This window comes from Dama dama, chromosome 20 (genome assembly GCF_033118175.1).
Source record: "Dama dama isolate Ldn47 chromosome 20, ASM3311817v1, whole genome shotgun sequence".
Taxonomy (NCBI): domain Eukaryota; kingdom Metazoa; phylum Chordata; class Mammalia; order Artiodactyla; family Cervidae; genus Dama; species Dama dama.
In genome coordinates this window covers 51,309,088-51,325,591 of record NC_083700.1, presented here as the reverse complement: position 1 = coordinate 51,325,591, position 16,504 = coordinate 51,309,088, and the positions used below count along the sequence as shown (strand labels likewise).

Below are 16,504 nucleotides of genomic sequence, written 5' to 3'. Positions count from 1 at the left end.
GGCAGACCTGGCGTGCTATAGTCCCTGGGGTTGCAAAGAGTCGGACACAACTGAGTGACTGAACTGAACTGAGAATCAACCTCCACCTAGGATAAGGCATAAAGATTTAAGAGCACAGGCTCAAAGTTCCTTGATTTGAATCCCAGAACCACCATTTATTCATGTGGTGTGACCTTGGCCAAGTTACTTACCCTTACTCTGTAATAGACTTGCCTCACAGAGGAGCCACGTGGATTAAATACTATTACCCACAAAAAACATTTAGCATGAAGCCTTGTACTAAGTAAATGCTCAATAAATGTCAGATCAACATTGTCATCATCTCCATCTTCATCATTACCACTAGCATCATCAGTATTGAAAATTTAAGCAAAAGAATTCTAATCCCAGAGTTGGTTCCCAAGGAACTGAGAGATCAAAGGTGGCAAAGATGTGCTGTGAAACTTAGGAAAACTCCATTAATAACAGTGCCTCCCCCGCCCCCCAAAAAAAACAGTGGCCCAGAGGAAGGACTCAGAATTACTTATTTAGTTTTGATGGCCTATTCTGCTTGCCCAGTGAAGAAAGAAACATCACCTGAAATGTGCCCTTGCTACTGGCAGTGGTTGCCACAGAGTAGCTCTCTGGCTGACTGTGAAGTAGACAACCTCTATCTGCTGCCCCAGAAAACCCAAGTGTTGGGAAATAAGGTGGACCAAATGGCCAGGGAGAGCTGGAACTTTGGCCAGGTCTCCAAAGAGTATCCATGTAGTAAAAGGACAGTAAACTGTCCCACTAGGAAATTTTTACCCCCAAAGTTATTCCCAACAAGAGATCTGCCCACTTCCAGAGATACTGTGTGTGCTAAGTTGCTTTAGTTGTGTCCAACTCTGTGCAACCCCACGGGCTGTAGCCCACCAGGTTCCTTTGTCCATGGGATTCTCCAGGCAAGAATACTGGAGTGGTTTGCTATGCCCTCATCCGGGTGATCTTCCTGACCCAGGGATCGAACCTATGTCTCCTGTCTTGGCAGGCGGGTTCTTTACCACTAGCACCACCTGGGAAGCCCACGGATACGGGGGTATTTGTTATCTTAATACAGTAATGCATAAGACTGTCTAGCAGGAAGAACACTCATGATCCTGTTATTTTTCAAAGAAACCAATACTATCAGGCAAATAGTCACATTTCTCTTATAAATGATTATTCCAATTCCCTGAGAGGTAGAAGGAGAGCACAGACTCCAATGGCCTGCACTGAGGAGAAATGCTTCTAGAGTCAAAGGAAAATAAACATAAAAGATGAGAGGAGTCTCTCAAAAAGGCTAAAAACTGCCAGGATACCTACCCCATTCAGTGGAAAGTTAGAAAGAGCATTTACATACAGCCCCCGGGAAGCCAGCCTACAGCCTAACCTTCTCAATTTGTTTAACAAACCTAAGCAATAAACTTTCTTCACCACGTGCTTCTCCACTAAAACCTAGTCTCAATTAGCAAATCTCATGAAATCGCTTTGATATTTGGTAAAACTTTCCTTTTGGACTTTTATGTAAAGAAAACTCTGAACTTTCAGGATAATTATACACCAAGTTTAAATAAAGGTAATTACCTAATTTACAAGAGGAATTACTTAAAAAAATACCACCAGACTTAAGGAATGAATGAATGAATTACTGGAAGTTATACTGCTGCAATATTAATGCCTAATTATTGTCTGGCACAAGAAAAAGCAAGCTGCTGCCTTCAATTACCGGCAGAACTACCTCTCCCAAAATAGGTAAGAGTAACAGATGCGAGAGTGTGGGGAGGCTGTTGCTGCTGTTACACCACTTTCACAGTACAAAACAGAGCCAGCTGTTGCCTGATTATGATACACTTTGCAACACAATTAATTTATTCTTATTTCTTTTCCCTTGGACCTAATAGACAAGGAACTACTTGGGCAATCCATTTATGGAAAGACTGCAGCTATTATAACTGTTTCAAATGGCTAAAAATCAATGAATAAAGTTAAACAAACAACAACAAAAACACTGATGAGGAACCAATAAACATCTAATGCGTACATCTCCCACCAACTTGAGGACGGCTGGGAAATGAATGAAAAATTGTTTTGCCTCTTCAAACAGTACAGCTGAGTGTTATGGCTGAGAAGGCCTCTGGGAGTCATCTGGTCCAACCCCCTCTTTGTCCAGATAAAGAAAATGAAACCCAAGGACCTGACAGGAGAGCTCCAGAGTCCCACAGCCAGCTAGCAGGGAAAGCCTAGAGCTGTGCATAAAATTCTAAAAATGAAACGATAAAAACACATTTGAACAGTGGTTTTCAATGTCTTTCTGCCGTGATACCTAAGACAGATGGTGTTCACATACATGGTACCCTCCCCAAAGGCACCTGCGATCCCTGACAAAGCACTCTAATAGCTTGTAGGCAGCACAGCCTTTACCAGGAGGTCAAAGAAAGATGGGCTGTGGACTGCGTGCAATTCCAGAAGGACCTCTAACCCTCTCCAACACGCTCGAGGAAGTATATCTGCATGCAGGGCGAGTGACATCATGACAGACAACCGAGACTTTCATCTAATATTTAAAGAGGAAGTAACTGGCAAAGGTATCATTAATGCACAGCAGCAGGAGAACCAACTAAACAAAAGATTCTGTGGGCAAAGAATTCTTTTCTAAAGCTACTAAATGGTCATTAATTTATCTTTCAAATAAAACTGGGCTTTGATATACAGTATTGCAGCTTTTTTACGAGTAGCACACAGGCCACTGTTCTCTGACCGAGCCTCCCCAGAACGCACCTTTAAATGGTACTTCGTGGTGGATAACAGCGAGGGGCCTGGTGAACGTCTTCTTATTCTGCATCATGGCCCAGATCATTGAGGCATCCAGCGAGGTGCAGGCTTCATCAGGAAGCACACACTGCAGAGAGGAGAACAGAGTCAGGGGGTCACTCAAAAGGGCCAGCATGGTCGTCCTGTGGCCCCTTATCAGACAGCTCACAGCTGTTTACCCCAGAAATGGTTTTGAAACCACCAGGATGGTTTTCAAAGAACCACCAATAATCTGAGAGCTATGGGAGCAGGCTCAGCGTATTCTCAGCTGCACCTGAAGATCCAAACATTGCTGGACGGGTTCCCACAAAACAACTGGAGGTTTTAGTGTTATTTAGTCTGAAAAATAAAATAACTATATGACGAACATTGGCCCTTCACCAAGCTGGCTTACACATAACTGGTTCATGTTTGTGATTTGTGATGGTAGGAAATTTCATGTATTGCATTATGAGGGTGACAGATTTTACATTTGTTGTCCAAAAAGATAATCATGTTGTCGAGTGCATTTGATTTTTTTAATTACAGTATAGGCTCATGCAAAATGAAGCTTTCCAGGGTCATCTGCTTTTAATGTTCCAAAATGAAGTCCTAGGGAGTTGTGCCTAGGGGTGGAGGCCATGAGATCAGCTGTTTCCAGCTATTTTCAGGCTCCAAACTTAGAACCAGCATGCCCGAGCCTGGTGTATCTGTTTCCATTACCTTTTCCTTTAAAATAATTTTGGCTCCTTGTCTACGCCCATCAATAGGTGAAATGCTAATGTCAGTGACATCCAATCACTTTTGTTGGAAGGGGAAACATATCAATTATTTTAAAAAATCTATATACAGCAAGGCACCCAGAAAAGTTAACTAGCTTCCAGATCTTCCAGTCACAAAAGAGCAGAGAATTGTGGCTTCATTGTCATTGCCGCTCTGAGCAACCTGTAAGTCAGATACATGTTGAAGACAATTCCCCTCTCCTCCAACCCCTGCCCCAAACAAGAAAAGTCTTTACACAACCCTCCTGTAAAGGGAAACAATGGGTTTTTAATGGAGAGATTTGCGTTTTAGGAAGAGCCTTCTTACTTTCCTTCTAGTTCCTTGGTTGAGCAAGAGTCTACAACAAATTCACTGCAAGATCCCGGGCAAGTCACTGAACCCTCTGCTCTCAATTTCATCAGCAATAGGGAGGGTTGGACTCAACAGTCTTTGAGAATTCTTCCTAGAAGAATCTTTGGCTCGGTCTATTGTCATAGAAAGAAGTCATAGGAGTGTGGCAAGATTAACCATAGGCCGTAAACAGAGGAAGAGTGGTAACAGCTCTAGAAATGGTCTGCTGTCCTCACCTCCACTGTCTCACCTGCTCTCCTACCAGGAAGGAAGGCTACATTATTACTTCACTGGTACAGACAAGGACACGGAGGTCCTGAGAGGTCAGGAACTTGCTAATGTCCTGTTAGTAAGAATCAGGCCTTCCTTCTTGGCCCCCATGCTCCTTCCACTCTATCCTGCCTTGGATATAACCTTAGGCTTAGGGTCACATCCCATGTCAACCTCAGGTACTTAGAACTCTCCTTTAAATGTTCTAGAAGGAAATATTAGGACTAAATTTCACAGACTGATACACTATGAAGCTGGGTTGCTATAGACCAGGCTCACTGAAAGGTGAGAGCCACAGCTATAGTAAAGGCAGGGGTAACAGCCAGGCCTCCCCTCCGAGATCCCCAACTCCTAAAAGTTATTCTCTGGGTCCCAGAGCCACACAGGAAGTTCTGCATGGCTCTCGACCACTGTCCGCTATGGCCCAAGCTTGATGGCCACTGGAAGGTGGAGGCCCACAAGGCTAGGGCACCAACGTTTCCTAAGGCAACCTAAAGAACACAGTCTAAATCACCTTTTATATATATATGTATGTATGTATGTATGTATATGTATGTGTGTGTGTGTGCTCCCTGAGGACTAAGAGATCAGATTCACTATATTTTCAAATGTATTATAAAATTTCCTGTGGTCTAATGGAGAAATTGATGCCCAGGAGAATATAATGGTGCAAAGGATTCAGATAAATGACAATCCGTCTCCTAACAATAATTTTTCCTTCTCCTTTTACGCCCATCTCTCACAATCTATGTACCAGGTGAGAAAATTCTGTCCCTATAATACATTGTTAATGACACAGCTCAATTATTGGACTTTTAGACATTGACTGATATGCAACTGTAAAAGGATGAGAAGTCAGCTTACACTGTGTGAGATATCTAACTAAAATAAACACACATACGAAGTTATACATAATTACGGCAGATCACAGAAACAAAACTAGACAGAAGATACCCTTTGTGCGAAAAGCCAAAACAATGAGGTCATTACCCTTGCGGATGCCCCCTACCATAGCCACACCAACAAGGTCAAAGGGTTCCGATTTCTGTTGTGGCAACAGCATGTACTGGTTCTATGTGGGGAGCAACATGAGGCAAACATGACGAACCACAATATGAAACCAAGAAAAATTAAAATATTTGTTAGTTTCCCTTAGAAGTCCTCATGAGACAAGTCAGCCTTATAACTCACACAGAGAAGGTCAAAAAACAACTGCAATACAAATCTCAGCGGGACCTGGAAAAATTAATCCTCACGTTGAACTTGTCCTTCGGCTCTCTGTACTCTTGGCACTGCGTACTATCTGAATAGCAAAGATAAAGCCAGACCTCTCCTTCAATGGAAAACAGTCTTGATTTATCGTTCATAAGATACTACTGAATAGCACGCATGGAAAAAAAAAAGCATATGGTCAGGATTTACTCTCTAAGACTCCATAAAACTCACAGTTCCCTGCTAACATGAACTTTATGACTTTGACTGGGCAGTTCTCAAACCAAAAACCTCAACCTGCAGTAAGCTGTGATTAAACCTTTCTCGTAGGTCACTGCCTCACCTAAAGATGTCAAAATAACAAGAGAAAACAGATGAAGGCCCACTAACCTTAGGTAGCTTCTGGGGGTCCTTTTCCTTTTTGGTACACAATGTGAGCTCACACTGGAGAAAGAGCAGGGAGGTATTGAAGACGGGCTTAAAAACAAAGCTGAACCGTTTCTTATCTATCTCGGCTTGTGGGATAGGGAAGTGCACTCTCTTGGGACTGTAGAATTTCACAGATTCATCCTTAGGACAAATGTTCTCAATGATAGTATAATCAGACATCCTATCAGGGTTTGAATATGGAGAGATAAAGCACGTTTGGATGGCAAATCCCAGTTCTTGGTCGGCCTTGGTAACAGACACCTACAACAGAACAGAAAGCGCAATTCAGAAACAAGTTAGCATCTCACTCTCACTGCAGGCACAAGGACAACATATCAACGCGGCCCTTCTGATGAGAGACATTGCTTGATTTGTGTAACACACCTATATAGTCTTCTTTCTAATCACAAGAGTAACAGACTCATCGAAGAAAGAGATATTTTCCATTTAAATTTGGTATGGATGATGACAGTGAATTGCTTAGTTTAAGTGCCAGCCTGGATTCTAATATTCTAAGATTCTAATACAAGATAAATAAGTCTCTTTGACCTCCTATAAGTCCTCTGGGAAATAAAAATAAAAGTACAACATGCACCTAGAGTAGACTTTCCAAAATAAATAAAACACCAACAGGTAAAAACCTTAATGTCATTATAGTGTTATCACTTGTAAGGCAACCTCTTTTAAAAAATTACTCAAAAAATAAAGGACAGAGGTAGATGTACTTAAACCAGGCAGGGAAGACCAAACTTCTAAACTGTAGCAAGTGAGAAGGAGCCTAAACACTGCAGTAAAGCTACTGATTCACGGTGAGCAAGCAGAGCTGGCTTCTGGGGCTAGATGTTGGGCATAGTGCAATCTGGTGGCGATCACGGGCCTGGCAAAGTGTCCCAGTTCTTCAGAGGTCCAAACCAGACCTTGCCAAGTACTCTCCCTTCACTCTTTAAGCCCAAGGGTATTTTAAGGGAAATCTAATCTGGAAACGTTTCCGACTCATTAACACTTCCCTCTTACAAAATATTTGTATGGGCTATGTCCAAACCTTGTTAAGGTTCTTTTCTTTAGAAACAGGAAGTAGTGTGTGGCCAAGTGTAAACAGAATTCAAATCTCAACCATCCTGAAGTCAGCTAAAATCTCCGAACCAGATTGGATTCTCCATCTGGCGACACATGGATCACTGTGTGAACTGCCTCTCCCCACTATTGCCTCATTTCTTGACTAAACTAAGAATCAAAATAAACTTAAACACTTTAGAAATAAAGTTGGTCCTTAACCATAAGCCAATAGCCCCAGAATCCTTTCAAAGGCATGAAGATATAAACACACTTTGCATTCTGAGATACCCACGGGAAATCCCTGACATCACATGGGGCTTTTAGCCCACGACACTATTTTGAAAGATCCCTGTGTGGTTAACTGCAAGACACTCAACAGTGAAGATGATGAAGATGATAATGACATTTTGTTGTGCCTTAAAGTTTAATCCTTGAGAATAATCTTATAAGTATTTTCATCTTCATTTTATAAATGGAGGAAAAACTGAACACACAGGATAGATGACTTGTTCAAAATCAGAGCTAGCAAATACTGGGGAAAACCAAGGCTTGAGCCCAGGTCTTCTGAACCCAAGTCCATTATCTCTTCACTATTTTACTATAGCTACAGGGTCCGTTCAAGCTGCCCATGATGTGGTCGGGGAGGGTGCTTAGTAAGACATCTTTCCAGGAAGTAGTACTTAGTAGTCTGAAAATATTCACACTTCATTATTTTTACAGTATTTCTGAAAAATGAGATATTTAATCTTGGAAAAATGGCAAACTACATATACTCTATTTACTCAAAAGTGCCCTTTAACATGAACTCAGAACCCACAATGCAAAAATGTGTGATAGAAGAAATGCAAACCTTTTATCTCAAAGAAAGCATACAATGGCAGAACATCTAAGGTACTCCAAAAAGTTGTTTGAGAGGAAAAAAAGACTATTTGTGGTCAATAAATCTTTTACTCTGAAATGGACCGCAAGTGAGTAGCGGCAGGACTCTGCTGCTCACTCGCCATGGGCATTGACCGCTGGTTTCTCCCCCGCAGAATGAGGGTACTGACACTGACTAGATACGGCGACTGTGACAATCTGTAAACTCAAAATTACATGCACACAACACGGCTCTCTGGTAGTTAGGAAATGCCAGCTGACACTAGTAGCACTAATCTAGATTTAAATTTGGGGGGTTCTATCAGACATCAACCCTGAATATTCACCGGAAGGACTGATGCTGAAGCTGAAGCTCCAGTACTTTGGCCACCTGATGTGAAGAGCTGACTCACTGGAAAAGCCCCTGATGCTGGGAAAGACTGAGGGCAATGGAGAAGGGGGCGTCAGAGGATGAGATGGTTGGCTGGCATCACTGACTCAATGGACATGAGTTTGAGGAAACTCAGGGAGACAGTGATGGACAGAGAAGCCTGGTGTGCTGCAGTTCATGAGGCTGCAAAGAGCTGGACACAACTTATCTACAGAACAACGAAAACAATATATAGACTTATATTTTTAATTTCCCAAGACAAATGAACTGAAAGAAAATCTGCCAACAGTGTGACCAACTACCACCCAAAGATGACCAAAGACCAAGTGGCAAAACTGATAACGTCTTGGATTAAAGGAAGAGACTATAATCTAGAGAAAATAAGAGATTCTGGGAGGGGATGTGATAAGGATGGCCACAAGAGGAAACATGGAAATAGCTCTTTAGAGCAAGTCAATGATTAAGTTTTACTTACTTTCCCCAAATAAAAGATTTTATCAGTGGTAGAGTCCAAACTGAGAAAAAAAAGACTAGGCATGGCTACTATCCTATTTAGCAAAATATACGCCAATTTGCTCTCATATTTTATGTGGTTTAAAACAATTTTAAAATAAAGTAGTTTATAACATTTCCCCCTTCCCCCAAATTCTCTTCAGTATATTATTATGTATTTTCCCTGGTGGCTCAGCTGGTAAAGAATCCGCCTGCAATGTGGGAGACCTGGGAAGATCCCCTGGGGAGGGAAACAGCTACCCACTCCAGAATTCTGGCCTGGAGAACTCCATGGACTGTATAGTCCATGGGGTCGCAAAGAGTTGGACACGACTGAGCGACTTTCACATATCATTTAATGATGTTTAAAATGGCATAGCAAAAAGACTTGGTTCATTTTTTTCCATCACTTTCACAATGTCTTTGATTCAATTCAATTATGAACAATATTAGATGATATATAAATGGGAAAATAAGAATGAAAAAGAAAATGTATTTCAAGTAAGCCAGCACTGGGGGTTGGGGGAGGCAGTTGGGGAGGAGGGAGAAAACCCAAAACATCCAGAGTTGGATGTATGAGGAAGATTTAAGGCAGCAAAGCCATAAATTGGCAAAGTCAGGCACACATCTGGAAAAGAACAAACTGCAGTTAAGCAGCGCCCCTAAAACCTACAGCACAATAGTGCATCACTAACCAACCACACATGTGGATGGAGCAGCTGGACTAGCAAGACGAAAACACCAATGTTGGATTAGGAGAGAGCTCTGATTAGGGACAGCACATAGAGAGCAGTATATCTTCCCTAATAGAAAAAGGAGTACCCAATGAAAGAGACGATCTCTCAGAAGAGGGAAATCAGAAAGGAGGAGATGATCCAAGAAAATGTCTAGAGCCTATGGGCTCCGTCCCAGAATCAGTACAAATGTGAGTTATTTGTCTTTCTTAAATAGAAATATGTGTACTGAAGTCACTTTTAATATATGGAAGTATCCCATTTTGGCCCCTTAAGCTTCTCCCTCCTCCCATAGTGGAGGACACCAGCCTACATCTTAGCACCAAAACCAGCTCGATAGAGGACGACTTTCCTGTAAGACCAGCAGACATCTGGGGCCATGAGGATAATTCTCTGCTCTAGAATCCAGTCTGTGAACTCGGGTATTTGCACTGCAAAGAGGTTACATTTTCTCCCCCTTTAAAATGGCACTTTGAGGATAAATGATGGCATCCTGTGGACAACAGTGTGGTCTCTGGAGCCCGATGGACTGAGTATGAACTCTGACTCTGAACTCTACTAGGTACTAACTGTGTGACCTCAGACAAATTTGGGCCTCAATTTCCTCACCCACAAAATGGGGATATTAACAGTCCCGTGTCATAGAACTGCTCAGAAGAATACGAGAACTTATAACTGAGCTTGGCACAAAATAAATCTACAATAAACTTTAGCTGTTGTTATTTCATTATTACCACCACTACCTAATAGTTCTGTAGTCACTCCACAGATTTACACTATGTGTGGTTATTACTGTTATATATAGGAAATAATTTTAACAAATTTATAGATACATTGGGGCTTCCCTCATAACTTAGTTGGTAAAGAATCTGCCTGCAATGCAGGGGACCTGGGTTTGATCCCTCAGTCGGGAAGATCCCCTGGAGAAGGAAATGGCAACCCATTTCAGTATTCTTGCCTGGAGAATCCCATGGACAGAGGAGCCTAGCAGGCTACAGTCCATGGGGTCAAAAGAGTCAGACAGGACTTAGCAACTAAACCACCAAACCACCACCATAGATACATTTAGATAATGATCTAGGGGAAAAAAAACAATTTTCATGAGCTATGGTGACATACAATATTTCACTCAAAAGTATGCACAATTTAAAAGATAGTCTCTGAGGGGGTTTGAAATATTCCTTTGTTAACTCTGATATTGCAACTACTGAATGAATGCCTTTGGCAAAAATACAAAGGACAAAGTAAAGACAAGGTTTTATTAGAATTTACGCCCTGATTAAAAAAAACAAAACATTTCATCCATTCATCTATAAAATGCTCTCTCCATTTAGCATAATGCAATGAACCCTGAAATTTCCTGCTTTGGTCAGAAATCAATGTGGAAGCGTCTTCGGAGTGAAGCCTTCACCCAGAGCTGGTTAAGGCTAAGGAAGGCAGTAAGAGGTCTGCCCCCAGGGGCTTCCACTCATGCTCTGGAACCGCTACGAATCTCAAATCTCGGCTAACCTAACAGTCCAAGGCTAACATCTAACATATGGGTCTCACCTCAACATAAACGTGTCCATTCTCTGCCACAGAGAAGACCCCCTGGGAGGGCACAAGAAAGAGGTCAGTGTTGTACAGCTCCATGTTGAAGGTGACGTTTCTGTTGGGTTCGTCCTGGAAGCTACGGGGATTCCCCACCTGCCGCAGGCTACAATTAAACTGGAGAAAAGAAGAAAACAGATGGAAATAAATCACAGTCAAATGAAGCTTGTAGCTTTAGGAGCTTTAGCCTTTAACATCTGATTTTATTTTCCAATGGTCCCCGACTAAAGCCAACCAAAAACTACCTCTATAAACTACCTCCTACAAACACATACCACCACAATTTCAGGTCGGCTGAAGAAGGAAGTGTCCCCTTCATCCATATCTCCCGGAAATCCATTATCACCAGACTCCAAATCTTCATAACCATCTGGCCAGCCACTACTATCCCCAGAGGGTGGAACCTGAATCACAATCTAAAAGGCAAGGAAAGCACAATGTTATGAAAACACCCAATCACATACCTTTGGTTCCACCTCACATAAACACCCATGTAATAAATTCTGAGGTGAACTGAAAATCTGACTTGATTTAAAAAAAAAAAGCCTCCAAGTTTTTTTAGGATTTTATCCTGAAAGAAATGAAAAAGAAGAAGCCCAATGCATGATAAATTAAGATTTAAAATAAAATATGTATTTCAAATAGTGTGAAAACACCAGACACTGAAATGGGGTTGGGTGGAGTTTTCAACAGGCCCACCTGTACTGTAGGGGGTGGGGGAGTTTCTCCTTAGGGACCTTTATACTGAAAACTCTAAGAAACACTGATTTGGCTAATCCAAGGAGTTCCTGTAAGTTGTGTCTGTCAAGATTTGATAGGGACTTCCCTGGTGGTCCAGTGGCTTAAGACTCTGAGCTCCACAATGCAAGGGGCCTGTGTTTCATCCCTGGTCAGGGAACCATATTCCACATGCTGCAACTAAGAATTTGCATGCCAAGGGCCCACACAGCCAAATAAATAAATATTAAAAAAAAAAAGAAGAAGATTTGGTAAAGTTTGGTTTGAGTCAGAAGCAAAGAACCTGATGTTCACTATTGAGCCATTCTCTCCTCACCCAGAATTCTCCTATATGCATCCATCTCCCCCACTATCTCCTGTATGAGGTATAGATGCAGGAAAGAACATCAAGTTCTATGCCATGAAAGCCTATCTTAACATTGGTAGAAGGTTAGTTCTATGTAAAATGAAAAAATTCACCCAGGGATTAGGACTCCATAAATTAACTCCTAATTTATTTGCATACATGGGATAGTTATAATATTTGTTTGATTTTATGCTCCACCTCCTTAGATTTTGAATATGTTGTAAAATGAAAATAGATATTAAGTCTGAAAACTACTACAAACAATTACAACTGGAAGAAATGGTTAAAATAGCCACTGAGAGGAGAGCAGAATGGGAAAGAAATGAAGGAAAACTGCCTCTCTATTCTTTCCCAGGTCCTCAAAGAAAGCAGTGATGCAACTGAAGCAAGGTAGGTTATTACTTACCCTATAATAATTTTTTTAAAAAAGAAGAAGAAGCAATATACTTTTCTCTCCTGAGGTAGATGGCACTTTTTTTTTTTTTAACTTAACCAGCTACCATGGCCTCTTATTGGCGTTAATTCAAATCAAAGTTTAAAATTCCAGGGCTTCCCTGGGGTCTCAGTGGTAAAGAATCCGCCTGCCAATGTAGGAGACATAGGTTTGATCCGTGATCTGGGAAGATCCTACTTGCCTCAGAGCCACTAAGCCCGGGAGCCATAACTACTGAGCCTGTGCTCAGAGCCTGGGAGCTGCAACCGCTGAAGCTCATGTGCCCTACAGCCCGTGCTCCGCAACAAGGGAGGCCCCTGCAGTGAGAAGCCCGTGCACTGCAACTAGGGGAAGCCTGCACAGCCACAAAGACCTAGCACGGCCAAAAATACATAGAAATATTTTTTTAAAAGTTTAAAATTCCAAAATCAAGTATACCAGTAATATATGACACTCATTACATCTGGAAAAACTGGATAATTGCAAGAAAATGAGTGTTGGAATTGGCAGAAGAGTGTTCATCATAGAAGTCAAAGGTTAATAAATAATTTCAGTAACAAAGCGGAGTAGCTGCTCCAGCCTAGGGCTGGGGGTAGATCAGTGGATGAGAGGTCGGGAAGCTGGATTCAGTCCTGGCTCTACCGCTAACTTGTCTCTCAAATCCAAACAAGTCTCTTAACTCCCCGGAGTTCAATTTCCTCACCTGTGAAATGAGGACGCTGAATGAGATCATCTTAGGGTTCTTTCCAGCTCAAACATTCTAAAATTATCTGAGGAACAATAAACTTGGCTCACAGGAGAGTCAGTCCCCACATGAGCCATGCTGACCAGAAAGCCAGTCTCTTCTCTGGCTGGGTCCTATGTGTGGACCAGCAGTGAATAAACATAGTCGTTGGGGCCTCCCCAGCTCATGCCAAAGCCAGGTAGGCACTGAGCGCAGACACATACACACACATCAAAGCTGGACACGGGGATCTTTGAGCCCTGTTTTCGTCATCAAAAGTACAACTCAAATTGCAAAATTACCACTTTAAAGTCCTTTTGAAATTTCATGTTCAAATTCTTGTAACATTCACTGTGTAGTGTCCACCTCTACATAAACAGATTTAATCTGAAAAGATTAAGGTGAACTGCCAAGAATGATGTCTGGAAAGTGAAGGATAGCTACTGCAATGACTATCATTGGGGAATCTCTGGGTAACTTCGAAAGTAGATGTTCTTTAATTTAGGGTCTTTTCTAAGGATGGAGAGAGATTTAACAATTTCTCCAAGGACCTTTTCAGACTTCTCTCTTTTGGTTCTTTTGTTCATGAGGGAGGGAAAAGTTCTCCTACTTCTAGACATGCCTCAGATGAGGCCATGGATCTCAGATGAACCATGGATCTGGTTAGCTCAGCTGTACAGAGGTGCTCATTCACAGCCTTGGAGTTTGTCCTCATGTGAACCAGGCCATCGGAGCCTGCAGCTGAGCCAGAAAAGGCCATAATCACCTTGCCAGTGAACGCTTTGCCACCAGGAGATGGAAGTAAGGGTGGGAAAGATCATCACAAATGTTCCAGCCGAGAAGGCAGGGCCTCCCAACTCCCACAGACTCACCAACAAAACAAAAGTGTTCAGGGTCAGAGTACCTCCAATTTTGTTAAGAACCAACACTGGGCTTCATTCAAGTCTGGGGCATATGGCCCTCCTCACTTTCATAGAAATCTTAAGACTAATTTTAAGGTAACACCCAGCAAGGCTCAGGCAAAGGGAAAGCTTTGTCCTGGAGAACACTCACGGAGTTGTAGTAAACCACACCATCAGGGGCTGCTCGCCGGAGCCGAGTCCCACAGCCATTCAGGGGAGACTCCAAAATGAAGTGGGTGTCATTTGTCTTGGCCTTGCAGGTGGGATCCAACAAGCTGAGCTCCATCCCAGAGTAGCCGCTGGCCTGAAACAACCACCACCAAAGACATAAAGTGGGGCCCACAGGCCATTCTACAGCATGCAGTTAACACATTTTGCCTGGTCTTCCAAATAAAGGTCACTGGAAGCCTGCACTCCCTCTCCCCCGCTTACCTCCTTTCAACCTACCATCTCTCAACAGCCCCAGAATTGTGTTTGTTGGCCTTGGAAATTCAATAGCAAAATATTGACACACAAGGATCTGGAACCCCCCCTCACGAGAACAGGAACCGGGGGAGACTCAGAGCCAAGGGGAAGTGAGCCCATCCAACTGAGAAAACAGCATCAAATCTCCAGAGTGCAAAAGTGAAAGAGCTGGAAATAACTCACACAGACTGAGGGGAGATGGACAGGGAGGTAACCTCCCCTTCTCTCCTTTAAGAAACTGCACCAACCTGAAAAGAGTCTTTGTCTACAGCCACAGTCATCTTCTCATTGTCACACTTGACAGACAGGGCAACATCTGTGCTGCCCTGCACCTCCTCTGGCTCTCTGGGACCAGGGGACAGATGGATGCTGGGGATGACAGGGTCCTTTGGCCGAGGGATCCCATCTTCACCCCCTTCCTTCCGGCCTCTCCTGGAGATGTCAGGGAAGGGAAAAGGGAAACCTCCATTTCGGCCTCCCCCTCCCCGAATGGGTGGGTTGTCCAGGGCAGGCAGAGTGCCAGGGCCCAGCAGGATCCGTAGCTCAGGAGGGATGGTATGGACCTCCTCATCTCTCATCTCCTCTGATGGTAAGAGAAGAAGACAGAACATCATCAGTGTTTGATGGCAGGTCACAATCATTATCATGAGAAGTGAGAATGGGAGGAAAGAGCAAAGAATGGGCATATGTAAAATTATCCTTAACGAGCAATGTATAAAGATGTGGAGTCTGTCTCGAAGCCTGAATTCTAATCCTGATGTTCTTTCTAACTGGTCTGATGGCTTTGGGTAAGTAGCTTACTTCTCTGTGCTTTGGTTTCCCAATTTTTTAAATTAAGAGGTTGGATTATACCAGTGGTTCTCAACTCTGGCTGCATACTGAATCGCTCTGGGAGCTGAAAAAAAAGCACCCCTATGCTCAGGCTGTAGCCCGGCCCAATTAAGGACTGAACTCTCTTTAAATCATTACGTTTTAAAGCTCCCCATGTGATCCCAAGGTGCAGCCAAGATTAAGAACTGCTGCATTAGATGATTTCTAAGGCCCTTCAAACTATAAAAAAAATCTACTATTTGAATAAGTTATGTGGGATGATATTATTCCATTCAAATGCCAATGAAATACTTTCCTTGAATCTAGAGATTCTTTAGGACAGTCTCTCTAAAGATTTCTTGAAATAATACTTCTATTTTGAAATTATTTTGCTACCTCCTATTTCACTGCTAAATTCTAACAGATATCTAGGTACCTTGGCCTTTTAGAACCTAGTCCCCCCCATAAAAAGAAAAAGCTGCTTAGCTTCAATTATTCCTTCAAAGTCAACTGATATATACTTAAGGTTAATCCATCCTGCAATGGGAATTGGAAAAGAGGATGGCAGTAGACATCAGTGCTCCTTCAATACCTTTTTTTTTTTTTTTAAGGATGGCACAGTTAGTTGTATGGGTCCAAAAGAAGGAAGAGGTTTGGAGGTTTTTAATTTGTTAACAAAAAACCTTCACAACCACCCTGTGAGATGGGTCCTATTGTTTCCCCCATATGGCCGAGGAAGAATCAGAGGCTCAGGAGTTAAGCAACTTCCAAAAACAGTGATCAAATACCAGGGCTGGGACTTAAACCTGGACTCCCAACCTTCATTCTACCAACCCTGCACTCAGTTGTGGTACCATGCAATGAGCAAAAGATCTAGGGATCAGAAAACCTGGGGTTCAAGTCTTAGTTGCTATAAGAGAACTTCAAAGAACTTATTAAGCCTCTGCTTTCTCCTCCATCTAAGTGGGGTAGTAACTCCTATATTATTCCCTCTGGGTGAGCATGAGAAAGCACAAGTATGAGTCCTCGTGACTTCCTGTGAGATCTGGCCTGACCTAAGACTTCTCTCCTGCTGTCCCTGTATCTCAGCCCAAAGTGATCACTGGGCTCCTCTGAGAAAAGAACCCAGACTAATTTATCCTTAATAT

At 42.5% G+C, this 16,504-nt stretch overlaps 1 protein-coding gene across 3 annotated transcripts in view; it reads right to left on the bottom strand.

Annotated features, from left to right (window-relative positions):
• TGFBR3 (transforming growth factor beta receptor 3) overlaps positions 1–16,504 on the bottom strand; it is a 193,838-nt gene that overhangs the window by 20,572 nt on the left and 156,762 nt on the right. For all 3 annotated transcript variants that reach the window (XM_061121401.1, XM_061121399.1, XM_061121400.1), the window contains exons 9-14: positions 14,795–15,129; positions 14,233–14,385; positions 11,214–11,354; positions 10,897–11,055; positions 5,779–6,078; positions 2,782–2,902 (exon numbers count right to left, since the gene is read on the bottom strand). In XM_061121401.1, coding sequence (XP_060977384.1) covers positions 2,782–2,902; positions 5,779–6,078; positions 10,897–11,055; positions 11,214–11,354; positions 14,233–14,385; positions 14,795–15,129 — 1,209 coding nt within the window. The remainder of the gene's footprint in view (positions 1–2,781; positions 2,903–5,778; positions 6,079–10,896; positions 11,056–11,213; positions 11,355–14,232; positions 14,386–14,794; positions 15,130–16,504) is intronic.